Source organism: Stegostoma tigrinum, chromosome 26 (genome assembly GCF_030684315.1).
Source record: "Stegostoma tigrinum isolate sSteTig4 chromosome 26, sSteTig4.hap1, whole genome shotgun sequence".
In the NCBI taxonomy this organism is placed as follows: Eukaryota; Metazoa; Chordata; class Chondrichthyes; order Orectolobiformes; family Stegostomatidae; genus Stegostoma; species Stegostoma tigrinum.
Window position 1 is genome coordinate 15,439,562 of NC_081379.1, and position 27,723 is coordinate 15,467,284.

Sequence of the window (27,723 nt, forward strand, 5' to 3'; positions counted from 1 at the left end):
GACAGAACAGTTTTCACTTCCCACTAAACCTCAGCCAAAAACGACCAGGAACCGAGTCTTATTTCTCCTTTCATTAACAGGGGCACAGTGCTAACCTTCGCCAACATTCCTGTGAGATTGCAGTGGTAAATGTTGGGGATCGAACCTGGGGAGTACAGATGCGGCGCGTCAGGAGAACTAGTTCCCCTGCCACCCCATTCCCCTGTAGCTCAGCAAGATGTCAGGCTAACAGTATACTCCTTGTGACTGGAGTCAGCTCAGAAAGATAAGAGACTCACACCCAGGACCATCTCCCTTTATTCCCATCCAAAACCTCACCGCACAGTTATTAAACCAAGCCCTCTACCCATATCAGATGAACTCACACAAACTATGAATTTATTGTTAACTGTCGAATTTTATTGCTATCCAACAGGCAAAAATAACAAAATGTTGTTGAGGCTGGCATGTTCTTCCAGCATGAACTCCTCTCTGCCTTCAGGAATGTTGTGCCTCTGCTCTCAGCCTGGTCGCCTTTCAGCTGAGTGCTTCATTTAAATTCCTGAATAAGGCTTGAGGTGCTCACATGCAAGAAGCATTCAGCCAGCTGGAGATGCCCGTCCGCTGTCATTTTCTTGATCAGAGCAGTTTCAGAGTGAACTCTATAGATGTGAAAATGTTGCATTTCATTCCAAAATAGATCCAGTTATAAAAGCGCATAAACATTCGCTCGATGTGCTCATTTTCTCCCTAAATCGAAAATGATGGATTTGTGTGGCCGGATTGTTGGAAAAGGCAGAACTCGAGGTCAACTGACAGCGTATGTAGCACCATCAGCTTATATATTACCTTTTGACAAAAGGCTATGAGCTAAATTTATTAATTCAAGTTTTTGTTTTATCATTTCCCTCTTGCTAAAAGAAATTTCAAAACCTGGAGACAGAGTCAGGATGAAGACACAAGCTGCTTTTGAACTTTGCCTCTGGTATGAGGGTAAGAGGTGAAGGGAAGGTGGACAGAAGTAGCAGGCAAGGTCACTGTCCTCTGTTCAATATCTCCCCCACACCTCTCACTGGCCAACAAGATGTGGTAAACACATCTCCGGTAAGTTTGCTGGGACTGGAGATGCTCTAAGTTTTAAATGCATTTCCGACACAGAGGAAATGGCTGCGGATGGATGGAAGAAGGCCATGAGAAACAAATATACAATTCATAGTGAATAAAAAATGTTCACAGCACCCTCTGCGGAGTGGACTGTTAGAATCAGCAGTCAGCATTCAGCCAGTTACATGCTTGAACTGAAAAGGAGAAAATATAATCAAACAACCTCACAAAAATTAAAGTAAGTCTTCACATTACTGTGCAAACTCTTATTTGGATATCCAGGTTTTGATTTCCTTGCAAAGTTTTCTTCGTGTCCTTTCCCCTTTTCTTCCCCCTCCTACCAACACCTTACCGAGTAAGTGGCCATTCTTCACGTGAGAATAGCCACTGAGGGTCTTTTGGTTATGAAAGCAAGCATGACATCACAATCTGACCCTCCTGGGTTCTGGCTGGATGAAGAGATATGAAGAAATCGCAGAACAGTTGTCGACAGAAGGAGGGCAAACTAAAGGAGAGACACTATGGCCGGTTGTAAAGCTCTACCCCTCACTGGTGTCAGTGAACTCAGCACAGACCCTGATACCCTGCTGGCCTGTATGACACTGAGAAACACACTTGCCAAGCCAGCAAAACTCTTTTCTGTTTTTATGCCGTCAATAACAGGGCCCAAGACCCAATCAGGTGGTGCATGCAGTCCTTCATCTGGACCTCTTTAGGTGAATTAGCTGTCCCTGGTGCTGAAGCCATTGATGTCAGTTGACCTCAGTTCATAAATCTGATCTGCTCTAGCTGAACCATTCTGTTTACCATCAACACCATTCACTTTCCAACAAACTTCATTCAAAAGGCTGGAGTGGACAATTTGCAAAATTCAGACTAAAAGAGACCCAATAAGCAAAAGATGTAGAACACACAGTAGACCAATTGGACAGGAAGATTCCCGTTATTTCCAGTACTCTCGACCTCCACCTGCTGATAGTTCCTGTGAATTTTTGCACTTTTCCGTCAATGGTGTTTGCCCCCACAGTTAGCAGAAAGTTAAACCAAAAGAAATGATGATGTTAGTAATAAATAGGTTGATGGTTAAATGAGCAGCAGTGTGATTACTGGGATGTCCAGGTTTCAAATGAAAGCAAGACTGATCACGTTTTCAGACCGCTAGTGGGTTTTCATCTTTCCATTGATTTATGGACAGTCAAGGTACACTTCAATCATTTATCTATAAATCTTGCTTCAACTCATTTGATACTGCGAGATCCTCGGACTCAGCATTAGCAGGATTCCCTGCGTGCGTGTCAAATTGCCTTATGGGTTTGCCCATCATTGGGGCATAGTAGAAATCAACTGGCACTTCGGCATCTGGACTTTCCTTTTTGTAAAATCCGAGTTTCAACAGTAATTCATTGATCTCTTTCCTGGTCATTGGCATAAGGTCCACACGCTGTGGAGGCAAGAAATTAAAGAACTGAATTGTAAGTCAAGCTGAGGATTGACAAAGTTATAATAATCAAAGAATAAGCTTCAAAGTCAATGAGTAACCATCCTGCCAATGTGAAAATGTACCATACAAAATATATTTTTTAAAAATTTTGTTATTTGATGCAGAATGATACAGTGCCCTTTCACCTTTAAGATCTGGGTTTAATCTAGACCATAACAGTCTATTTCTATATATTATATAGCTGTATTCCCATCTGTTGGTTTTCTAGATGCCATGTGAAGCAGATTTGAGTAGCTCAATAAGACTGCAAGTGAGCCCACAGCACAAACATGGCCCCAATTGACATTAATTTGCCAATCCCACCATTTAGTACAGACTTCTCTCATGAGGTTTTGTTTCACCCTTAAACAGAATATAGGAGGTTTTCCTCCCTACTTAACCTGAGTTCAATACTGGGTTAGAATGTTGTGGGTCATTGGCAACGACCCTACCTCTGGACCAGATCCAGGTTCAATATCCATTTGTCCATAAGGGTGATTAAAAGTCACTCTATAACATAGATGTGTACAATATGTTGGAGCAGGGTACAAAAGTCAGACTTTATTTCATGCACCAGCATGCTCATGCTGTCACTCACTTAAATGAGTGCAAAGGGAACAAAAGAAAAAGTGTCTTACTGCTAGTTCCTGGTACGCGTAGTTCATAAGGACGAGCTCAGGATCCACTCCTGGGAAGTAGGTCAATGCCAGGTTGTGAATTTAGAAGTTGGTCAAGAAATATTACTCATACCCTGAGTAGAGTCAACGGGAATATTTGTCCTTCGCTGCTGCTGGGTGATTCTGTTCTGCTCACCATAGGGAAATGCTACAACTTCAAAGGGCAGCTCTCCCTTTCCCTCCCTCCTTCCCTTAACCAGAATCATAGTCACAGCCCTTCTTCCTGAAATCCTTCAGCACATTGGCTTTGCTCAACCAGTAACAAGTTCAACTTCCCACTAGATTACCCATTTAATTACATTGTTTAGTCCAGGGAGACACATGGTTATACGGACAGGGTGGAGGACCCAGGTCTGTCTGTGATTTCAATAAATCAGAAAGTTTACTCTAGACACCAAAAGATAGGAAATGGGGGTTGGCGGTTCTTGATTTTGATTGATGACTGTGACAGATTATTGGGCAAAAGTAATAGACATTTCCGTTCATTTAACACTATATTGCTGATCTGAGTGTTCTTTTGTTCCAACATCTCTTTTCTATATCTGTCACATAAAAGAATTACAATGTAAAATATTAAAATGATCTTACATTTAGTTCTTCAAAATTGTAGTTCAAGAGGAGCAGTTCAGGAATTGCTCCTGGAATATACTTCAGCACCAGGTTGTGACTTCAGCAACAGGTCAGGAAAGCGTAAACACAAAACGGTCACTGAAACAGGTAATGAAGGTCGGGAGGTGCAGCAGACACACATCAATTTCTAGCCAAACCCCAGCCCGCCAATAAATAAACCCCTCTCCACTTTCCTTCTTTGTTGGTTCTGGGCAGGGGGTTTGTTTTTTGCTCCTTACTATCATTAACTTGCATTTCTACCACAGCAGTAGGATAAACAGCAGAGATGTAAGGGTTGCACTACAAAGATCTTAGGTTCCATCTCTAGTCCATGTGAAATTGTTTAATCTCAGTTTGGCAGTGGCAAGGCTGTCACAATTGTCACGGTCCTCCTTCAACTAAGGGGGATTTTTCTCCCGAATTCATGTCTTCGTTTTTCTCTTGAGTCAGAGAATGAATTGCTTCTTATACTGATGTAGCTCAGAATTCAGCAGTTTCAGCTGCTTCCAACAACTTGTGGGTATTGGTGATAGACATGAGGAGATGGGGAACAGAGCTGCGAGCTAAAGTCCAGCATTCTTTCCCTGAAACTCAATACAGTACCAGCATAGAAAAGATTAATCAAACCTTTCTATTATGAACCTAATAGGTATGCCCAGATTTTCAAAAGGATACTAAAGAGGTAAGTCCTCCTCAACGAAAGCCTTTACCTGTGAATCAGAGAAACAAAATCAAATGAGAGCCATTAGCTTCTGCCAAGATGAAAATGTCTTGCCTAACATAAACAAGGTCACATAATACAAGCCACCAATTTGTGTGTCATTTACACAAGAAGATTCAGAAATCATTCCATGTTCTCCCTCTCCTTTCTGAAGGTAAGAAAAAGCCTTCCTACTGTGAAATTCCACAAGCTATCAGCACTTCTTGCAAGAGATCCTTCATATTAGAGTGTTGCTATCTGATTGTGGGAGGCATCACAGCCAAGCTTGAAGCTCTCACACTTGACATCTCCAAATGAAGGCTGAATTTACTTTTTTTAAAAAATTCAATCAAAATAGAGACCCAAAACCTCTGAACCTTTAAGGGAACGTGAAAGTAACAATTGCAGCCCCTGCTCAAACAATCTGGAAATTCCACTGGTGACTGGAGTCTGATTTGCAGAAATTGTGGGAATTAGGGAGGAAGAAGAGTCACTGGGACTTCTTTGCTCGAGGGGTAGTCACATGCTGTGGGCAAGACAGAATGTCAGAATTACAACATTTACAATATTTAAAGACATCTGGATGGGTACATGAATAGGAATGGTTTACAGGATATGCATGAAATGCTGGCTAATAGGACCAGATTAATTTGGGATATCTGGTGAGCGTGGATGAGTAGGACTGACGGGTCTGTTTCCATGCTGTACAATTCTATGACTCCAAGACTAATTGGCCAATGAGTAGAGATAGAATGGCATGAAGGCAGGTCAGGAAGACATATTGAACCAGCACATAGTGACTCAGAGGAGACTCAGCTCCTGATCCTGTCCAATGGGTTTGCTCCTTTCAAGGATGAGAAGAGGGTCTGCAAGAAGGATGAGATGGCTGACCGTGGCACCAGGGTGAAGAAGGCCATTCAAATGATAGAAGCAAAGAGGAACATAGCAGTGACAGGGAAAGCACAGCAGGTTAGACAGCATCTGAGGAACAGGAATGTCAACATTTCGGATTGTAACTTTTTGTTCTGTCCTGGCGAAAGGTTTCAGCCCAAAATATTGACTTTCCTGCTCCTCAGATACTGTCTGACCTGCTGTCCTTTTTCAGCTCCACATTTATTGACTCTAGCTTCCAGCTATCTGCAGTCCTTACTGACACCATAGCAGTGACAGGGGATGGTACAGACAGGCCAATAGCCACTGTTTTATACAGTTGTGACCAGGATCTCTGAAGGTTGTGATGCATACCTAATCCTGATGTTTAGGGGGCCACGCATGTTGAGAAGGATAAATGGGAAAAATAAAGATCTCAGGCCCATGTGAGAACCAACAATGCAGCAAAACCTAATTCCTAGTTTTATCTATTGGACTTTGAGTGGTTAGGATACAAATTAAAATGCAGATCAATGCAAATAATCTCTGGGTTGTTACCTCAGCCATGTGGCAATTGGCACAGTGTCAAGCAGATCAGTGCCTTAAAGAATGGGTTAGGATTTTAATTCATGGGGCACCATGTCTGCACCTAAGCACGTAGGATTTATTTGGAATTAGGATGTCCTGGCCAATCATACAACTAGGGCTGTGGACCACACTTTAAACTAACAGGGGGGCAGTTTGGGTGATGGCCGATTTAGAAATACAAGCAGAAGGTTTAGATGCAGTGGAACAACATTGTAATGTAGATAAAGGGAAGGGATAAAGAGTTTAACAAAAATTGCATGTCAGTAAATAAGTAATTTCTATTACTGAAAATGGAGGTAAACAAAGTTAAAGGTTCTTTATTTAAATGTATGAATCATCCAGAATAAGATGGATGAACCAGTGGAAAAATTAGACATAAATGACTTAGAGCCCGTTGCCATTCCAGAGACCTTCCTCAAGGGTGTTCAAACTTGGGAAATCAATATTCGAGGGAACACAATCTTTCAGAAGGACAAACAGAATGGTAAAGGAAGAGGGATAGTCTTGACAATAAAGGAGAGAGAAGAATATTGGTGTGAAATAATCTAGCCTCAGAAGATTACAAAGCAGAGTCACTCTGGGTGGTGTTTAGAAATAGCAAACATCAAAAAAACACTGGAGGCAAATCTCCCAACAGTGGTTATAATGTTGGACAGAGACTTAAACAATAAATTATTGAAGGTTCTCACAAAGGCAACGTGGGTGACTTTAATCTACTTATAGTCCAGGACATATGAGTAAATTACTTACTAAAGGACCTTTGATTAATTTATTGGTGTTTTTTGAAGAGATAACCAGTAAGTTAGAAAAAGGGAAACCAGTAGATGTAATATACCTGCATTTTCAAAAGGAGTTCAATATAGGTCATGGGAAAACTAAGGGCCCACTGAATTGGAGTAATATATTAGCAAGGATAGATGATTGGTTAATGGACAAGGAAGTAGGGTTTGGCATAAGCAGGGCATTCTCCACTTGGCAACTTCTCAACGTGTGCTAACCCTCAGGTTAAACTTACTACCAGGCATCTATCTCTAAGAGTGATTGGGACGACATTGAACTTAAATCAATTTTTCTATGTATATTCTTCACTGGACTCTCTATCTATTCGTGACAATGTACTGTGCTACTTATTTTCCTGTTATCAGTGAAATTAGCTGCCATAATTCAGTAACCACTTCATTTGAGCTACTGATATAGATTATAAATAGTTGAAGACCCAGCACAGAATTGTGTGGCACTTAACCAATCACAGCTTCGTCTCCACGCATCAATCCTTGACCATGGTAATATCTGAATCCCCACATCATGTTGTGTAGTAACTTTTGATATAACACCTTGTCAAATGTCTTTTAGAAATCCACATACACCAAATCCAGATTCCACTTATTCATCTTGTGCATTACTTCCACTAAATAAATCCTAATAAATCAGTTGAATATATACCTTCTCTTTCACCAAGTCATGTTTGTTGTACCTTTTCATGATATGATTTTTTCAGTATCTGATATAACTTCCTTGATAATGAATTCTGGAAGTTTCCCTGTAAGCCTAACTAGACTATAGGTTCTTGTTTCAATTCATTTCATTCTTGACTAAACATTGTTATTTACTACTTTCCAATCCACAGGGACCCTTTCAGAATTCCATAGATACTGTAACCAATACATCTACTATCATCGCCACCACTTCTTTTAAGCCCCTGGGGTGCTGACCGCCTGGCCTTGAGTACTTGTCAAACTTTAGGACAAAGTGATGGTGATTGTGCTAAGTTCTTGCTTCCCATTCACCTCTTCATTTTCAAATATCTTTGGGAAGTTTTCTAAGTCTTCTACAGTGAAGAGAATCACAAAGTACATAATCAATATTTGTCATTTTTTTGTTTTACATTATCAATTCCTCAGATTCACTCTAGGGAACCAGGACTAGTTTTAGTTACCCTTTTCTTATTTAAATACTTGTAGAAACTATTGCTGTTTTTGTATTGCTAGTTACTTCTCTCATTTTGTAACAAATGCTGCATACAATCAGATGGAGAATATTTAACTGTTGTTTTTCTACCATTTTTGCAAACTCCATTCTAATCTTCTGGTGAATGCTGAAGTTTGTACTCTCTGTCCCTTTCTACCACACCCTGGTTATCATTATTTTAGATACAATACTAATTTTCTCTATTACCTGATTTCCTTTTGCTTTATCACATCTCCTCCCACAGGATCCCTCCCCCTGCATTGTTTAACGTTTTTTGCAGCCTCAGTCACACGATTTACTAGAGCATTGAGCTGTGGAGGTGAAATCCATCTCCTACTTCCCCAGTACAAAGAACCATTGGTCTCCATTTCTCTCTGCACAGATATCGTAAGAGATGCTGAGCATTTCCAACACTTCATATTGTTACTGAAGTAAAATACCCCTTTAGCGTGCTCTCCAAAAAGCAATCAAACTTCCTGAGGGCCTCTCAGCCCTTTCAGCAAGAAACCCAGCAGCAGCACCAGCAGTTTGGCACAACATTAAACAGAAATTTCAATTTAAAAAAAAATCAAGAAATAAAAAAGTGCAATTTGCTAAGCCAAAATGCAATGCCAAAGCCATAAACTGATCATTTAAAAAATGAGTCATATATAAAAGTGACCATTAAAAGTACCAACAGCATTATAAATGAATAAAACACCTTTTGCTTCAGAAACAGATTTAGAGAGAGAGAGAAAGACAGATCAGGACAGGGCTAAGTTAAGGTGTTGGATTTAAAGGCATTGACCTGGTGTCCTCCTCTGGTGGTACAGATTCCAAACTGCCCTTGGCAGAGTCCATATGAAAATGGAGAGATAGTAGGAACTGCCAATGCTGGAGAATCCGAGATAATACGGTGTGAAGCTGGATGAACAAAGCAGGCCAAGCAGCATCAGAGGAGCAGGAAAGCTGACGTTTCGGATCGGGACCTTCTTTTCTGAAGAAGGGTCCCAACCCGAAACATCAAGCTTTCCTGCTCCTCTGATGCTGCTTGGCCTGCTGTGTTCATGAAAGTGGAGATCGGCTTTCAGCCTGAGTATTCTTCCATGTGCAACATAATGTGTGGAAATGCTTTTTGGGAAGGGAAGCGGAGGAGAGCCAGGGTGTACACCCCAACACTGAGCAGCATCTCTCAGTCTCAGCATTCCCTTTCCTACAAACATCCACCATCAAGGGAGGACTGAGATCAGGAGGCAACATCGGAACACAGAACCTGAAATAACTCCACAGAAGCCAGTATCCTGTCACCAAGTCACCCTTTATTTACACATGGAAATCCAGCTCCCTCAGAGCCAGGTCTCACAGTGAATATCTGTCTGACATTGCTGTTCTTACCTGTCAGCCAGGACTCCCTGATTGGACCAGATTAACAGCCCCAAACAGGAAACTCATATTCCATGAGTTTCACCTGACTGACCTCGTTGCAGAACTCTTTGAAGAAAACTTTGAAAATCAAACTCAGAGCCACCGGTGGTAGAAGTGAAACCTAAGCGTCTATTGGTGGAAGAAATTACTGAGGAGTTTGCATTGAAATTTCTGTCCCCTCTACCTGCCGATCCAGCACCACTTGCAGATGAGGGTTCCACAACATTCTCCTGGGCATCAGTAACTGCTGAGAATTTTCCTGCCGGGGTATTGTCCCCACTGCTGGAAACCACCTGATGCTGTCAAAGTCCCACCACAGTCCTGGCCAGAGACAAAACCAGAAACACAGATTCCAACCCCACCCCCCACTCCGACCCCGCCAGGTCTCTTCATCAGCAAATTAGAAAATAGCTACATCTGCCGCTGGGAGGCACAGACCAAGTTGCAGTAACATTAAATCAGGGGATACAGAAACATAGCACACAATTCAATCCCCAAACAGTCATCAGCCATTTGCCGGGCACCCTCATGGCACAGATAATCAACAAATTTTTCAAAAGACGGGGCAGTAACTTAGGAACAGTAGCTGGGGGTTTGGGTGGGTGGGTGATTGGTAGGGCCCAGCCCAGGGCCCACACCCCAATCAAGGAAGAGAATTGAGAAGGGCCAGAAAGGTGAGACACCAGGCCCTTTCCTCTTTTAGAATCACCACAGGCTTCATTCTACACCATGACATGTTCTTTCCCTATTTCTGTCTTAAAGAACAATCAGCTAGGTCATTTCAAGAGCTTTCAAGCTTCATTGTCAATTGTTGTGTAACAGTTTCAACAAGTGCCAGCCCCCCAACCCCGTCCTGCACCTTAGCATGTGCATTCTTTTTCCAAAAGCCTGCTGAATGATCCTTATTGAAACTCTGCTCAACTTCTTGGTCACTATGTCCGTAGCTGTGAGCTTCCAGCCCTTCTGCTCACGTTAGCAATACCTACAGAAGATTCTGTACCAAGTTAAATTGTTTTTGGACACCTGGTGGAATGAGCTGGTGACACCACCAGCAGAAAAGAATGGAAAAGGAGAATATTAGCAGCAGAACATCCCACGGTTAACTTTCAATGGTGTCCACAAGTCCAGACTCAATTTACAATTGTTTTTGCTCCACCCAACTGGGTGGCCCTTCAAGGTAGCCTCAAACTCCAATGATGTCCCATACGGGCAGCGTTCAGGCTGGGCGTCTCTTCTCCACCACTGACTTACCCTGTGCCACCCAAATGCCACCTGCTACCATAGAAACATGCGGAGCTGGGAGAACGAGAGTTAGAGGCAAGTTTTAAATCACAAAAACAGCCCAGGGGTTAATTCCAGTGAGTTGGGAATTCAAAACAGAAAAGTTGATCCCAGCATGAGCCCTGCATTTCACAGGGGGACAAGGTATGAAGGTGATGGTGGGGACAGGCTACTGAGAAACAACTATCACCAACATTACCTCACACAAAGGACCGTGAGGCAGTCAGGATACAAGGGACTGGGGAAGCTGATGTGTCCTGCTACTTGTCAGAATGGCAACATCCACTGACCCATTTGCCTATCTACATATAAGCACGGTCTGCAGCCTCCAGTCTCCCCAACACCATCTGCAACCCACTCCTCCTAGGCACTGTCTACACACAGCCCCCCGCCCACCCCACTGTATCATCTACAGCCCACATGTTTCTATGGCAGCAGGTGGCATTTGGATGGCATGGGGTAAGTCATCCCAGTGGCAGAAAGAGAAGTTGCCCCTCAGGTTTCTTTTAAATCTTTCTCCTCTCACCTTAAAAATATGCCCCCTAGTTCTAAACTTTCCATTGAGGAGAAAAAAAAACCTTTGCTATTCACCTTACCTATACCCGTCATGATTTTATAAACCTGTACAGGTCACCCCTCACCCTCCTACGCTCCAGTGAAAGAAGTCCCAGCCCATCCAGCCTCTCCTTAAAACTCAAACCCTCCATTCCCAGCAACATCCTGATACATCTCTTCTGAATACTAGATAACAAAGTGTGGAGCTGGATGAACACAGCAGGCTAAGCAGCATCTCAGGAGCACAAAAGCTGACGTTTCGGGCCTAGACCCTTCATCAGAGAGGGGGATGGGGAGAGGGTTCTGGAATAAATAGGGAGAGAGGGGGAGGCAGACTGAAGATGGAGAGAAAACAAGATAGGTAGAGAGGAGAGTATAGGTGAGGAGGTAGGGAGGGGATAGGTCAGTACAGGGAAGATGGACAGGCCAAGGAGGTGGGATGAGGTGGTAGGTAGGAAATGGAGGTGCGGCTTGAGGTGGGAGGAAGGGATGGGTGAGAGGAAGGACAGGTTAGGGAAGCAGAGACAGGCTGGGCTGGTTTTGTGATGCAGTGGGGGGAGGGGAAGAACTGGGCTGGATTTGGGATGCAGTGGGGGGAGGGGAGATTTTGAAGCTTGTGAAGTCCACATTGATACCATTGGTCCTCTCCAGCTTAACAGTATCATTCCTATAACAGGGAGACCAGGAGTGCACACAGTCCTCCCAACATGCTGTACAACTTCAGCATGACATCCCAACTCCTTTACTCAACGGTCTGAGAAATGGAGGAAAGCACTCTAAATGCCTTTGTAACCACCCTGTCTACCTGTGACACAACTTTGAAAGAATTATGTACTTGATCCCCGAGGCCTCTCTGTAGTACAGTACCAAGGGACCTAGCATTAACTGTATGGAAAATGCTGTTTAAATTAATTTTAATATCCCTCTGTCTTGTTAACCACTCACAACCTTTCTCTGGAGTTCCACAATTTCTATTCCAAAGCCTTGCCTGCTTAGGCAGCATCTTCGCTCTGTTTCTCTCAGTATTTTTCACTTGCCTCTCCCAACCACCTTTTCAATCAGCATCATTCCTCTCGAAAACACACGCACTCCGTTTCAAACCAGCGATTGAGCCAAATTAGTCGGACGCTGAAGTGGCCAGAATTTGCTTAGAACTGACAGTCCTGGTCTCTCATTGCTGGCAGCATCTGCATTGAAGAAACCCAGTCCGCTGTCATCGGGAAATTTATCAATTTAAATAAAAACAGACCTCTTTATGGAAAACTGGAGAGAGACGAGAAAAAACAAAGTCCTTACTTACCTCTGTTAGGACAGATAATTGTCATCCCCCGCAGGTCTGGAAAAGGGAGAAACATTAATAATGAGTGAATTGGAACATTGAAAAAAAAACTGCAACTTCCGAATCTGAAAACCTTTGAATTAACCGGCAGTAAAGTGAGCTTCCAGTCCAGCTTTACCTCCACTCTGCCTCGGGCCAGTGCTGGTGGCTTCTCCAAGTTGAGTTTGTAGCAGGACACTGCCTGGACCAGACCCAGGATCAGCAGCAGAGGCGAAGGCAACATGTTACACAGTGTCACCGAGCACCGGCTCGCCACTGAACAACTCTGCTTTCTGGTCCTCTATAAATCCCGTTTGCCACGTCAGGGACTCCACCAAGGAATATGGGGGAGGTCGAGGTCTGGGCTGGAGGCGGAGACTGAGATTGAAACCGGAGACGCGCTCCGCGCACCCGATTGGAGCCATCTCCAGATGGTAACAGGGAGACAGCCAGAAACAGGGTATTACCTGCCGTCTCCACCGATCCATTGCCAACGATCGCAAACATTAAACAGACACTTTATTTTTACCAACACTGGGAGCACATCTGCACAACTCAAAACAGCTAGGCTAAGGCCTAGTTAAACCAAATTAAAATAACAATTTGTGTCAATGAGAAATCCCCCATTCACTAACCTTCAGATAAATAACAAGTATTACAAATAAAAACTAGATTTCTCAAGGACTCAGATATAAACGTACCCACCCACACCAGGAAATTCCCAATCTCGATCCCCAGTGGTGACCCCAGGCATAATGATCTTTCAAAGGACTTCTGTATCCCGAGTTTAAGGAGAACGGGTGTGGAGGACAATTGCTCCTCTCCTGTTCTGTTCTATCCTCCAGGATATGACTGGACTGGGCATTGTCTGTTGACCAAATGGTCAAAACAAAATGTGAAGGATCGTACCTGGAAGGGACACCAGAAGAAGTGACTACTCAGAGGATAGACAGAGAGGAAATTGTGCAGAAGTAAAAAATGTCAGTCCCTCTCAGAAAATGGATCAAAAGATTTAAATTTGTGTTATTAGTGAGTAGAGAAAGACCTGTATTTGTACAGTGCCTTTTAAACCCTCAGGACAGCTTAAAGTTCGTTAGAGCCGGTAGGGTGCCCTTCTAACACAGCAAGTTCTGTGCAGTTTATGCACTGTGCTGTGACGGTGACCAGATAATCTGCTGAGGTAACATGGTTTGAGATAGAGATACTGGCTAGGACACTATGAAAAAGGCCCAAGCTGATGGACTATATGATGTAAAACACCAGATATCTAATCTGTGCTGAAGCAGCTGAACTCAACTTGTAGTCCGTCTGGGCCCTATAAATGCTCTCAGCTCCCCAGGCAAGACAGAGGGTAAAACCGCTGAATTTAGCTGCTGGTATGGGCAAGACAACAGAGAGCAGGGAATTCTTATGAATCTCAGCAAACTGTCAATGCTCCAATGCAAATGCAGAAAGATGAAACAAAAAACAAGGAAGCCCAGTCTGAACAGTACGTTCAGATCTGTACAGCAGTGAAATTGCATTTTGTGCAAGGGCTAAAGCAAAATGTAACAATGCATGAGGATGAAAGTGGAGTGGAGGTCACAGATATGAAGCTAGTGCCAGTTCTCTGCTTTAAAAATAAGTCTGAAGCTTGTAGTGGGCATACACACTGCTGTGTGTTGTGCAGATATACAGTGCAGAAAAGGTTCATTTATTGATTTGTACAAAGTCAAAAGATGTCAGCTGAACCCCACAGAGGACACTAGCATTGGCCTCAGTACCACTGATTTAATCATGAGGATGGGTTTCTTTTTTGTTCCTGACTTGTGTTCAGTAACTCCTGCTGTAAGTGTGTGAATGTGGCCATTGCTCGGGACAGAATGAAGCTTAGCTGTGAAATCTTTATTGCTTGAATGCTCATATGGATAATGTAATGGAGGTGAAATAGGAGATGTTAGTGATGGTCTGTGTTCAAACCCAAGACAAATTCCATCACCAACATTACACACAGATCTAATTAAGCTTAAAAAGCTTCTACAGAGGGACATGGAGTTCATAATTACAGAAAAGAAAATTGTTATGGAGATCAAAGATGATGGCTTGGATCTTTCCAGAAATTAGTTAGGGGATACTTCTGCTCATCCAGTACTTAACTGGGTATCAGACAAGCAATCTGACAGAGGTTGAGAGAGAAGGTGCAGAGGTGGAGCTGAGTAATGGTTGGAGACAGTATAAACAGGTAGAAACTGATGCTGTGCTTTTTGATGAAGTCCACATGGATGAGTAATAGGAGAGGGCCAAGCATAAATCTGTGGCGGACACCAGGGGGTAACTGCACAGAATAAGAAAGAGTTACTGTTGCAAGTGCTACTGTCCTTATGGTAGAAACATAAGAACAGAGTAGACCATTTGACCCATCAAGCCCAGTTTGCCATTCAACATGTTCGCGACTGATCCTCTATTTTAATGCCATGCTCCCACTCTCACCATACTTCTCGAAACCTTTAGCTTCTAGAAAATCTATTTATTTCTTAATTGCATTCAAAGACATGGCCTGTCCAGCCTTTTATGGTAGGTAACTCCAGTGGTCACCACCCATCAAATGAAGACATTTCCTCCTCATCTCAGTCTGAAGTGGCCTACCCCATATCCTGAGTCAATGACCCTTTGTTCTGCACCCCTGCCAGGGGAACTATCATCCCTGCATCCCTGGAGTCTATTCTGACCTGTTCAGGGCTTTCCACATTTCAATGTAATCCCTTTTTGTTCTTCTAAACCCCAGTAAATGTGAACCCAGTTGACTCAATGTCTCCTCACAGGACAAACCTACCATCCCCTGGTATAATGTGGAGGTGCTGGTGCTGGACTGGCGTGGACAAGGTCAGAAATCACACAGCACCAGGTTATAGTCCAACAGGTTTATAGTGTTTTCAAATAAACCTGTTAGACTAAACCCTGGAGTTGTTTGATTTTTGACCTTATCCCCTGGAATCAGTCTATTGCTTTCCCTCAGCAGCAAGTTTACCTCTGCTTAGGTAAGGAGATCAAAATCACACACAGTACTCCAAGGGTGGTCTCACCCAGGCCAGGTACAGCTACAGTAAGATCTCCTTGCACCTGCATTCAAACCTTCTCACAGTGAAAGTCAACATACCACTTGTCTTCCTAACTGCTTGTTGTACCTCATGCTCGATTTTGCTGATTCCTGTACAACAACGCATCTATCATGATTTAAATAATACTCTGCTATTCCATTTTCCCACCAAGGTGAACAATTTCACACATATCTGCATTATAACGGATCTGCCATCTTTTTTTTCCATTCAATCAAACTGTCTAAATTGCCCTGAAGCCTCTTTTCATCCTTCTCCCCATTCCCACTCCTGTCTAGTTTTGCCACATAAGCAAGCTTTGAAATTATTACATTTGATTCCCTCATCCAAATCACTAATTTATATTGGAAGCGATTAGGACGTAAGTCCTGACCCATACAGCACTGTACTTGTCACGACCTTCAACACTGTAGGTGATCCGATTAATTGTTGCCATCACAGAAATTTCTACTTATTCACGGAATGAGGATGTCACTGGCTGCGCCAGCGACTAGCCCAGATGGCAGTTGAGAGTCGACCACAGTTCTGTGGGTCTGGAGTCACATGTAGGCAGACCAGTTGAGGATGGCAGTTTCCTTCCCTAAATGACAGCAGTGAACCAGATGGGATATTACCTGAGACTTTGATAAGAGCTGTTTTTATGCTGTTGGGGATGGCTTGGAATTGGGAGGTGACAGCACATTCAAAGACTTTGAAAAGGAGACGGTTTGGAAAACACGGTTTGTAAAGTTTGAGGGTTCAGCGGTTGGATTTAACAAAACATGCATCTGGAAACTTAGTTACTGACCTAACGATAATATAATGTTATTGCACTAGTTATTAGACTTTTCTTTCTGAGCTACAATTGATCTTGCTATGATGAGGTAAAAAAAAAGAGTGAACATGGATAATAAAATGTGAGGCTGGATGAACACAGCAGGCCCAGCAGCATCTCAGGTGCACAAAAGCTTTTAAAAGAGAGTGGTCTCTCCGGAAAGCAGACCAGGGTGGGGATGGAAAAATGTCTTGGTTGGTGGGGTCGGATTGTAGATGGTGGAAGGATGATGTGTTGTATCCGGAGGTTGGTGGGGTGGTGTGTGAGAACGAGGGGGGTCCTCTTTGGGCGGTCATGGCGGGGGCAGGGTGTGAGGGATGTGTTGCGGGACATGTGGGAGACGCAGTCAAGGGCGTTCTCGACCACTGTGGGGGGAAAGTTGCGGTCCTTGAAGAACTTGGACATCTGGGATGTGCGGGAGTGGAATGCCTCATCGTGGGAGCAGATGCAGCGGAGGTGGAGGAATTGGGAATAGGGCATGGAATTTTTGCAGGAGGGTGGGTGGGAGGAGATGTATTCTAGGTAGCTGTGGGAGTTGGTGGGCTTGAAATGGACATCACTTACAAGCTGGTTGCCTGAGATGGAGACTGAGAGATCCAGGAAGGTGAGGGATGTGCTGGAGCTGGCCCAGGTGAACTGAAGGTTGGGGTGGAAGGTGTTGGTGAAGTGGATGAACTGTTCGAGCTCCTCTGGGGAGCAAGAGGCGGTGCCGATACAGTCATCAATGTAACAGAGGAAGAGGTGGGGTTTGGGGCCTGTGTAGGTGCGGAAGAAGGACTGTTCCACGTAACCTACAAAGAGGCAGGCATAGCTGGGGCCCATGCGGGTGCCCATGGCCACCCCCTTTGTCTGTAGGAAGTGGGAGGAATCGAAAGAGAAGTTGTTGAGGGTGAGGACGAGTTCGGCTAGGCGGATGAGGGTGTCGGTGGAGGGTGACTGGTCGGGCCTGCGGGACAGGAAGAAGCGGAGGGCCTTGAGGCCATCTGCATGCGGAATACAGGTGTATAGGGACTGGACATGGTGAAAATGAGGTGTTGGGGCCAGGGAATTGGAAGTTCTGGAGGAGGTGGAGGGCATGGGTGGTATCACGGACGTAGGTAGGGAGTTCCTGGACCAAAGGGGAGAAAATGGAGTCCAGATATGTGGAGATGAGTTCAGTAGGGCAGGAACAGGCTGAGACAATGGGTCGACCAGGGCAGGCAGGTTTGTGGATTTTGGGAAGGAGATAGAAACGGGTCGTGCGGGTTTGGGGAGCAATGAGGTTGGAGGCTGTGGGTGGGAGGTCCCCTGAGGTGATTATGTCATGAATGGTGTTGGAGATGATGGTTTGGTGCTCGGGGGTGGGGTCATGATCGAGGGGGCGGTAGGAGGAGATGTCGGAGAGTTGGCGTTTGGCCTCGGCGATGTAGAGGTCAGTGCGCCATACTACCACTGCGCCACCCTTGTCTGCGGGTTTGATGGTGAGGTTGGGGTTGGAGCGGAGGGAGCGGAGGCCTGCCCGTTCTGCGGGGGAGAGGTTGGAGCGGGTGAGAGGGGTGGAGAGGTTGAGGCGGTTAATGTCTCGACGGCAGTTGGAGATGAAGAGGTCGAGGGAAGGTAGGAGGCCTGGGGATGGTGTCCAGGAGGAGGACTTGTGTTGGAAGCGGACGAAGAAGTCAGTGGAGGGAGGGGTAGGTTCCTGGTTGAAGAAGTAAGCGTGGAGGCGAAGCTGGCGGAAAAACTGCTCTATGTCCAACCGTGACTGGTATTCGTTGATGTGTGGTTGCAGGGGGACAAAGGTGAGCCCCTTGCTTAGGACTGACCGTTTGTCCTCAGTCAGTGGGAGGTCTGGGGGGATGGTGAAGATGCAGCAGGGCTCAGTGTGGCTGTTTTCTCTGGGGTTGCTGGCTGTAGAGATTGTGGGCGGAGCGATGAGTTCGTCGGCCATGGGCGGGGTTCCGTTGGCGTCGGCCGTGGGCAGCGTTCCATCGGCGTTGGCCATGGGCGCCGGCATGGGCCCCAGCTTTGCCTGCCTCTTTGTAGGTTATGTGGAACAGTCCCTCTTCCGCACCTACACAGGCCCCAAACCCCACCTCTTCCTCGTTACATTGATGACTGTATCGGCGCCGCCTCTTGCTCCCCAGAGGAGCTCGAACAGTTCATCCACTTCACCAACACTTTCCACCCCAACCTTCAGTTCACCTGGGCCATCTCCAGCACATCCCTCACCTTCCTGGACCTCTCAGTCTCCATCTTAGGCAACCAACTTGTAACTGATGTCCATTTCAAGCCCACCGACTCCCACAGCTACCTAGAATACACCTCCTCCCACCCACCCTCCTGCAAAAATTCCATGCCCTATTCCCAATTCCTCCGCCTCCACCTCATCTGCTCCCACGATGAGGCATTCCACTCCCGCACATCACAGATGTCCAAGTTCTTCAAGGACCGCAACTTTCCACCCACAGTGGTCAAGAATGCCCTTGACCGCTTCTCCCACATGTCCTGCAACACATCCCTCCCACCCCGCACCTGCCACAACCGCCCAAAGTGGATCCCCCTCATTCTCACACACCACCCCACCAGCCTCCGGATACAACGCATCATCCTCCGACACTTCTGCCATCTACAACCTGACCCCACCACCCAAGACATTTTTCCATCTCCACCCTTGTCTGCTTTCCGGAGAGACCACTCTCTCCGTGACTCCCTTGTTCACTCCACACTGCCCTCCAACCCCACCACACCCGCCACCTTCCCCTGCAGCCGCAGGAAATGCTACACTTGCCCCACACCTCCTCCCTCACCCCTATCTCAGGTCCCAAGATGACTTTCCATATTAAGCAGAGGTTCACCTGCACATCTGCCAATGTGGTATACTGCATCCATTGTACCCGATGTGGCTTCCTCTACATTGGGGAAACAAAGCGGAGGCTTGGGGACCGTTTTGCAGAACACCTCCACTCGGTTCGCAACAAACAACTGCACCTCCCAGTTGTGAACCATTTCCACTCCCCCTCCCATTCTCTAGATGACATGTCCATCATGGGCCTCCTGCAGTGCCACAATGATGCCACCCGAAGGTTGCAGGAACAGCAACTCATATTCCGCTTGGGAACCCTGCAGCCCAATGGTATCAATGTGGACTTCACCAGCTTCAAAATCTCCCCTTCACCCACCGCATCCCAAAACCAGCCCAGTTCGTCCCCTCCCCCCCACTGCATCATACAACCAGCCCAGTTCGTCCCCTCCCCCCACTGCATCCCAAAACCAGTCCAACCTGTCTCTGCCTCCCTAACCTGTTCTTCCTCTCACCCATCCCTTCCTCCCACCCCAAGCCGCACCTCCATTTCCTACCTACTAACCTCATCCTACCCCCTTGACCTGTCCGTTTTCCCTGGACTGGCCTATCCCCTCCCTACCTCCCCACCTATACCCACCTATACTGCCCTCTCCACCTATCTTCTTTTCTCTCCATCTTCGGTCCGCCTCCCCCTCTCTCCCTATTTATTCCAGTTCCCTCACCCCATTCCCCTCTCTGATGAAGGATCTAGGCCCGAAACATCAGCTTTTGTGCTCCTGAGATGCTGCTTGGCCTGCTGTGTTCATCCAGCCTCACATTTTATTATCTTGGATTCTCCAGCATCTGCAGTTCCCATTATCAGTGAACGTGGAACTGTGTTATTTGGTTGCAAGTTCGAGTTTAGCGTAATATTTGTAATTGTCACCAGAGGGCAGTCAAACCCAGTCACTGTCTAATGTTCCAGCCTGAGTTTTCCTGCAGTCACACAATCCCATTCTGAATTGTCAAATGCTGCACCCTTAAACCTGAGACTGGAATACATTGAACCAATTCATTTCTTTTAGCCCCAATAGGTATAATCCAGCCCGAGTCAGAATAAATATGACTTTCATTTACATATAGCCTTTAAAACTTAACCACTGCATGTCCCTGAGCACCTGAAAGCTGATTGTGTTTTTGAAGCGTAATATTGGAAGTATAAGAATCGATTTGGATAAATAAGTTGCCACAAACGGTTGTGTGATAATAACCGATTAATCCGTTGTTGTGATGTTGATTAAAGGATAAATGTTGTCTGGACACCAAGAACAACTCCTCTTCTTCAAACTAGTTCCGTACATCCTTTACATCCAAGAGATGGGGCCTAGATAGTTTTAGTATGGTCCTGAGCCGGGGGTCACGGTGCACTGACTGAGACGCACCTAACACACACACTAAAAGATTCATTGTAAGAACAATATGAGCTAGCTTCCAGCCCAATGCACCTACACCTGACTGTATTGACTGATTGAAGATATGGCAAGGACTCTCACAGTGCAACTGTCTCATCTATAACCGGCTTTGTTTAAGCATTATCCAGACTTGGAGTCCTACCGATTTTGAGTTTTCTAATCTACCCAAGATGACAGGACTATTAATTTTAATATTAATAAAGCTAGTAAATACCAAGCATTTCCCATCTGAAACATTACGTGTTCTATCTCAGGTAGACAGGCAGTGTTGGAACTGGAACTAAGGTCGGATTCTTCCCAGCCCCTGAATGACATGGATATTAATGAGGAAATTGGGGTAAGTGAGTGAGATCATTAGTGAGGAATTCCCAGTTGTTGGGAGCTAGAAGTCCCATTTTCCAGTCAGGTACTGAACGGTGAGATGAGGTTCTTGCTAGCGAGTGAGGAGAGGCCAGTTTGTATCAGTGTGCACTAACAGTCTCATTATTACATCATTTCACTTCACAGAGACACAGTTCCCCATTATCTCACCGGCCAGATTTAAACTGGACGGTAACTTAAAGTTCAAAGCAATGGCTTGCTCCTCTGGACTTCCATCAGTCCTCTCAGGGCACACCTCTGGGGTAGTGTCCACATGCACCCTCTGCTGACCGCCACCTGCAGGTTCCCCATTGACAAAGCAGGATGCCAGTTACCCTGTGTTCAACATGTTCGCGTCAAATAATGTAAATTGTTCAGGGCAGATGCGAAATGCCAGCTTTTCACTGGGTGTGCAGCTAGGCTTTAAGGATAACTCCAGGAATTCCAGGATGTTCTGGCAGTGGCTGGTACCTCTGCCTGCAGAGTGTGGGAGAATGGGCACCCTAAGGGCTTAGTGGATAGGCACTGAGGCAAATTTGGGAAGATAATGTGAGAAAATTTACCAGGGTTCACTGAAAGAAACCCTCCATGAAATTTATCAAAATTGACTTGGATGATTTGTGATAAAATTCAGCCCTATGCCTTTAAACACTTGGGAGTTTTCATTTACAGATACACATATTACTTGTCATTTGCAGGTGAGGAAGGGTAATCAGCTCCTCTTTTTTTTAACAACTTCAGTCAATCACAACAAATATTTCATCGTTTGTAGTGTACAGCTAATTCAGCCACTTCAATTCAAATGTAGTTCATTAGGCCAAAACAAAAGAGACCATGACCAAAGATAACACGGTGTGAAGCTGGAAGAAAACAGCAGGCCAAGCAGCATCAGAGGAGCAGGAAAGCTTGACTTTTCAGGTCGGGGCCCTTCTTCAGAAATGGACTATGACCAAAGTTTTCTTGAGTAAAAGAGGAAATTTATTACCTTTGAATACAGAGAAAAATATTTTTTTAAAACCCAAAAATATACTCACAAACACAAATAAGATCTAACAAAAAGACAATGTGGGCAAAAGGGGCTCATCAGCGTGGAGGAGACATTTCATGATCTGAAGTTGTTGAACTCAATGTTGAGTCCTGAAGGCTGCGGTCAGAAAATGAGGAGCTGTGCCTCCAGCTTGTTTTGGACATCACTGGAACTGTGATAGAAATATTTCCTGCTCTTTCAATTCTTGCTTTCCTACTAACATGTAGCATAGATCTATTTTGTGCTATTAACATCTAAGTTTAACACCTCCTCTTCATCTGTATCCCTCCTTGTCTGATGAGGTCCTGATCAACAATTTCCTAACACTGGCTGTGGAGTGTTCATCAATTAATAAGCCAAATGAATAAATGTCTTTTTTACTTATATTCATGAGATAACAAGCTCAAAGTTAGCCTATTACTTGTCATTTTAAGAATATTTTTACTCACATGAATACTCAATACTTAGTGGAGGTCAGTTAGATCTAATCGGTGGTTTATGACCCAGGAGTGATATTAACACCAGGGGTTCACTTCCCTCACTGGCTGAGGTTACCATAAAGGACTCTCCTTCTAAACCTCTCCCGTCACTGGAGGCATGGTAATCCTAACAAGACTGCAGCCCTTTGGTCCAGTAAGATTATGGTGACTTTACCTTCTACTTTGAAAAAGAGACAAGCATCGAAAAGAACGCTTTTACCAAATCCTTTCTTTGGAAAAGAGAAAACAAAACATTCCAGTAAATGTCTATTATCTATTGCAGGTATGTATAACATTAGATGTAAATCATTTGGCTTTCTTCTGTAATATATGTACAGGATACATACTAATATGATACATTCATTACACATAGCTATTGCAAACCATTATATGTAATGCATTCAGAAGGAATTTCCTCTTTCAAAGTCTTTGGAACTCCTTGCCATAGAGAATTGTGGGGACAGAGTCCTTGCGTGTATTTAAGGCTGAGATGGACACATTCTTGATCAGAAGGGGAATCATGCGTTACAGGAAAACACAGAAAAGTGAGAAATGCTGGATCATCTGTGATCCTATTGAATGGCAGAGAAGGCTCAAGGGGTTGAATGACCTACTCCTGTTCCTATTTCTGACGGTCTTATGGTCATACTACGTTATATTTACATCACACAGATGGCAGTAGTTCAAAGAGGCAGCTCACCACCAACTTCTTGATGCAATGAAAGTTAGGCAAAAACTATTGGCCTTGCCAGCATGCCCACATCCCGCAAATAGATTTTAAAAATGTCAAGCAAGCCCAGATACCAGAAGGTTCCTTGTTTTGTTACATATGGGTTACACACTGTATACTCATTGAGATTATAACATGGCTAAGTCACACCTTTAGATGAAGACATTTTCTCTTTAAAAGGTAGGTCATTTGGACCAGTTTAGTGTGAGGCAATAATGTCCATGCATATCAGTATCAATAGATCAAAAATAGGGTCCTGTTAAATATGTAAACACTTCTTCTCAATAATCGCAATGATGATTTAAGCTGATGTTTCTTTTAGTTGGTGTCACCATCAGCTGATTCGTGTACAGTCTGATCCCAGAGGATTGGTTTTCAGTGGATTAATATTGTTCCTGCAGGGTTTATGGGCCCTGCAATTTACATGAAAACTGCAGGAGGGATAGGCTGAACATGATAAGTAAGAAGTTCAGAGGTTACTGTAATTTCCATGCTAACAGTCTGTAATATATTCATTGTGTTCATATTCTGTCAATCATTAATTCAGATTAAATATGTCCTATGTTACATTAGCATGTCACATGCCTATTCATAACTTTGTTGTGATTGTTTAACTCAAACAGAAACTCAAAAGTCTAGAATGGGTTTTCTTCTTTTACTATTAAATTTATTTTTATTGTAGGTTTTCTAAAAGGTGAAACATAGTTTTGCTGCGGAAAGAATACTTTGAGTGTTTAATTATTGGGATAGCATGAAATAATTCATGTTTGGTGTATAACATTCACAGATGCAGAGAGTTCCTGCATATTGTAGTGAGTTCCAACATCAGATGAATCTCCCTCTTCTGCACACTTGTATCACCTGGCCCTACTGTGAGTTTTTCAACTGTATCTTAGAGCATCTCACTGACTTCAATACAGCTCTCTATTGGAAGAGCACTCAAGAGTGGGTTAAAATCGCAATGCCCTTTATTTTCTTCAAATGATATGAGCAAACAGGCTAGACCAGCATTTATTGCCCATCCCTAAATGCCCTTGAGGAGGTGATAATGAGATGCCTTCTTGACCAACAGTAGTCAGTTTTTAGGGAGCGTGTCGGGTATACCCACAGCGTTATCAGAAGGAGTTCCAAAGTTTGACCCAGCAATAATGAAAGAACTGTGATATACTTCCAAGTCAGGAAGGCATGTGGCTTGGAGAGAAGCCTAAGATGTTAGTCTTCCCATGCATCTGTTTCCCTCATGAATGTTAAAGATTGTGGATGGTTTGTCCTGGATGGTGTTGAGGTTTTTGAGCACTGTCAGAGGTGAACTCATCCAGGCAAATGGGTGGTATTCCATCACATTCCTTACCTGTGCCTTGTAGAAAATAGGCAGGCTTTGGGGAGTGAGAAAATGAGTTTGCAGAATTTCTAGTCCCTGACCTGTTCTTGTAGCAACAGTATTTTTATGGTGCGTCCAGTTCATGCTTTGATCAATGATAACCCACATGATCTTGATAGTAGGGCATTTTGTAAATGTAATGCCATTATGTATCGAGGGGGATAGTTAGATTCTCTCATGCTGGAGACAGTCATTGCCTGGCATTTGTGTGGTGTGAATGTTATTGACCACTTATCTGTCCAAGCCTGGTTGTTGTCCAGGTTTTGCTGCATATCAACACAGATAGCATTGATGTCTAAGGAGTTACAAGTGGTCATAAATATAGTGTAATCATCCGTGAACATCCCTACTTCTGACTTTATGATGGAGGGAAGGTCATGGATGAAGCAGATGTAGATGGTTGGATCTACAACAGTAATCTTAGAAACTCCTGCAGAGATGCCCTGAAGTGATTGACCTCCAAGAACCACAATTTTATTGCTTTGTGCCAGGCATGACTCCCACTTTTGGAGAGCTTTTTCCATGTTCCCATTGATTCCAGTTTTGCTAGGGATCCTTGATGCCACACTCAGTCAAATGCCGCCTTGATGTCATGGGCTGTCACTCTCACCTCAATTCTGGGCTGTATTGAGGTCAGGAGCTGAACAGCCATTGGAAACCAATTGGAACCCAAACTGGACATCACTGAGTAGGTTATTGCTGAGCAGGTAATGCTTGAAAGCATTGTTGATGACACCTTGCATCACTTTACTAATGATTGAGAGTAGGCTGATGGGATAACAATTGGCTTGGCTGGATTTGTGCTGTTACTTGGGCACTGGACATACCTGAGAAATCTTCCACATTGCAGTATTAAACCCAGTGTCACAAATTTATTAGAACAGCTTGGCAAGGTGCATGGCTAATTCTGGAGCACATGTCTTCAGTCTTGTTGCCTGAATTTTTAAGGCCAATTACCTTTGTAGTATCCAGCACCTTCAGCTGTTTTTTGATACCATGAGCTGGTCCATCCAGAAACATGGAGTGTTTATTTTGCATTCCTGACTTGCAGGTGGTCAACAGACTTTGAAGAGTTGGGAAGTCAGTTATTTGCTACAAAATTCCTAGCCTCGGATCAGCATTTGTTTTTGCAGTTCTTGTGTTGCTGATCCAGTTCGCCTTTTAGTCAATGGTAACCCCGGGATGCTGATGGTGGAGGATTCAGTGATAGTAATACCATTGAATGTCAATGAATGACAGATTCTTTCCTCTAGTTTGGAGATGGTCACAGCCTAGCAACTTGTGTAGAGCATATTGTCATTGATCAGCCCAGACCTGTATGCTATCTAGATATTGTTGCAGGAACAACTTAATTTTAATGCCCACCCCCTTCTCCTTTCCTTCAAAAATGTCAAATTCTGCCTGATGTGTTGGCTAAAACATTTTCTGTGGCAGTGCCTTCTGAGTTGTAATCAAAGTTGGAAGTAAGCACAAGCAATTACAATAATCATCAATGCTCCCAAAATGATGATGAGCAATAAATGATGAGTAAGGTAAGTCTACTTTTGTTAGAGGAGGGAAAAATTCAAATATAAAAGATGATTGAATGATCACGGTGAAAAATTAAGCCAAAATGACTTCATATTCATGAAAGTAAAATAAACCAACAGGTGAAGCTCCAGCCGAATTTTTGGTAATATTAATGTCACAGAACAACAGCGTTGGATGGAACTGAGACATGGTGGACCATTTTCTAAAATAACAACGAAAACTTTGTACTTGTGTCACATTTTGATGTAATAAACATCCCAAGGTGCTTCAAAGGAGTAATTATCAAACAAAATATGACATTGAGCCAACCAAGGAGATTTTAGGGGAACAGCAAAGAGGTAGGTTTTAAAGCATTTCTTCAAAGAGGAAACACGATTAGAGAGAGGGAGAGGTGTGGGTCTTGGATCCAGGGCAGGCAAAGTCGTAGTCACCAAAGGTGGAGTGATTAAAATTGGGAATATACAAGAGGCCAAAAACTGGAGGAGAAACATAGAAAATAGGAGCAGTTGTAGACCATTCGGCCCTTCAAGTCTGCTGGGAATTCATTATGAACATGGCTAATCATTCAACTCAATATCTTGTTCCTGCTTTCCCCCCATATCCTTTGATCTTTTTAGCCCCAGGTGATTTGGAGTAGCTGGGGTCTGAGCACTGATCCCTGCAGTACCCCATTAGCCATTGCCTGCCATTCAGGAAAAGACACTTTTTATCCCCACTCTTTGATTCCTATCCGGCCAACCAGTTTTCTATCAATCTCAATGTACTGTCAATCCCATTTGCTTTAGTTTTACATATTAACTTATTACGTGGGATTTTGTCAAAAACCTTATGAAAGTTCTAATAGCCACATCCATTGGCTCCTCCTTATCAACTCTGTGAGTTACATTCTTAAAGAATTCCAGTAGATTTGCGAAGCCCTTTCATAAATCCATGTTGACTCTGTCCAATCCCATCACTGTCTTCCAAGTGCTCAACTATTACTTGTTTTATAATGGTTCTAGCATTTTCCCCACTACTGATATCAGGCTGACTGATCAATAATTCCTGGTTTTCTCATTACCTCCCATTTTTAAGTAGTGGGATTATATTAGCTACCCACTAATCTGTAGGAACTGTTCCAAAATGTAAAGAGCCTTGGAAGATAATAACCAATACATCCACTATTTCTAAGGTGGCTTTCTTAATACTTTTGGGTGTAGTCAGCCCTAAGGATTTATTGGCCTTTAATCCCATCAGTTTCCCCAACACCATTTCCCTAGTAATACTGATTTCCTTCAGTTCCATTCTCTCACTAAACCTTGTGTGCCCCCGCATCTCTATTATGTTATTTATGTCCTCCTTTGTGAACACAGAAGTATTGAATTTATCTGCCACTTCTTCATTCCCCATTATAAATTTCCCTGTTTCTAACTGTAAAGGAATTACATTTGTCTCCACCAATCTTTTTCTCTTCATCTATCAATGTAGAAATCCTTAGAGTAGTTTTGTGAGCCTCGTAAGCATACTCTTGTACTCTAGTTTCCCTTTCTTAATTAATCCTT

The 27,723-nt window shown here is 43.9% G+C and overlaps 1 protein-coding gene across 2 annotated transcripts; it reads right to left on the reverse strand.

Moving 5' to 3' along the window:
* Window positions 1-396: 396 nt before the first annotated feature.
* Window positions 397-12,871, reverse strand: selenom (selenoprotein M). 2 transcript variants are annotated; one of them, XM_059654838.1, is made up of 5 exons: window positions 12,673-12,871; window positions 12,516-12,551; window positions 4,525-4,559; window positions 3,202-3,280; window positions 397-2,524 (listed from the first exon to the last, which is right to left on the reverse strand). In XM_059654838.1, the coding sequence occupies exons 1-5, from the start codon at window positions 12,775-12,777 to the stop codon at window positions 2,303-2,305; spliced, it is 477 nt and encodes a 158-aa protein (XP_059510821.1). In that variant the 5' UTR covers window positions 12,778-12,871; the 3' UTR covers window positions 397-2,302. The 2 variants fall into 2 exon arrangements, with proteins under 2 accessions (XP_059510821.1, XP_048412152.1); XM_048556195.2 differs by lacking the exon at window positions 3,202-3,280 and adding an exon at window positions 3,829-3,907.
* Window positions 12,872-27,723: the final 14,852 nt, after the last annotated feature.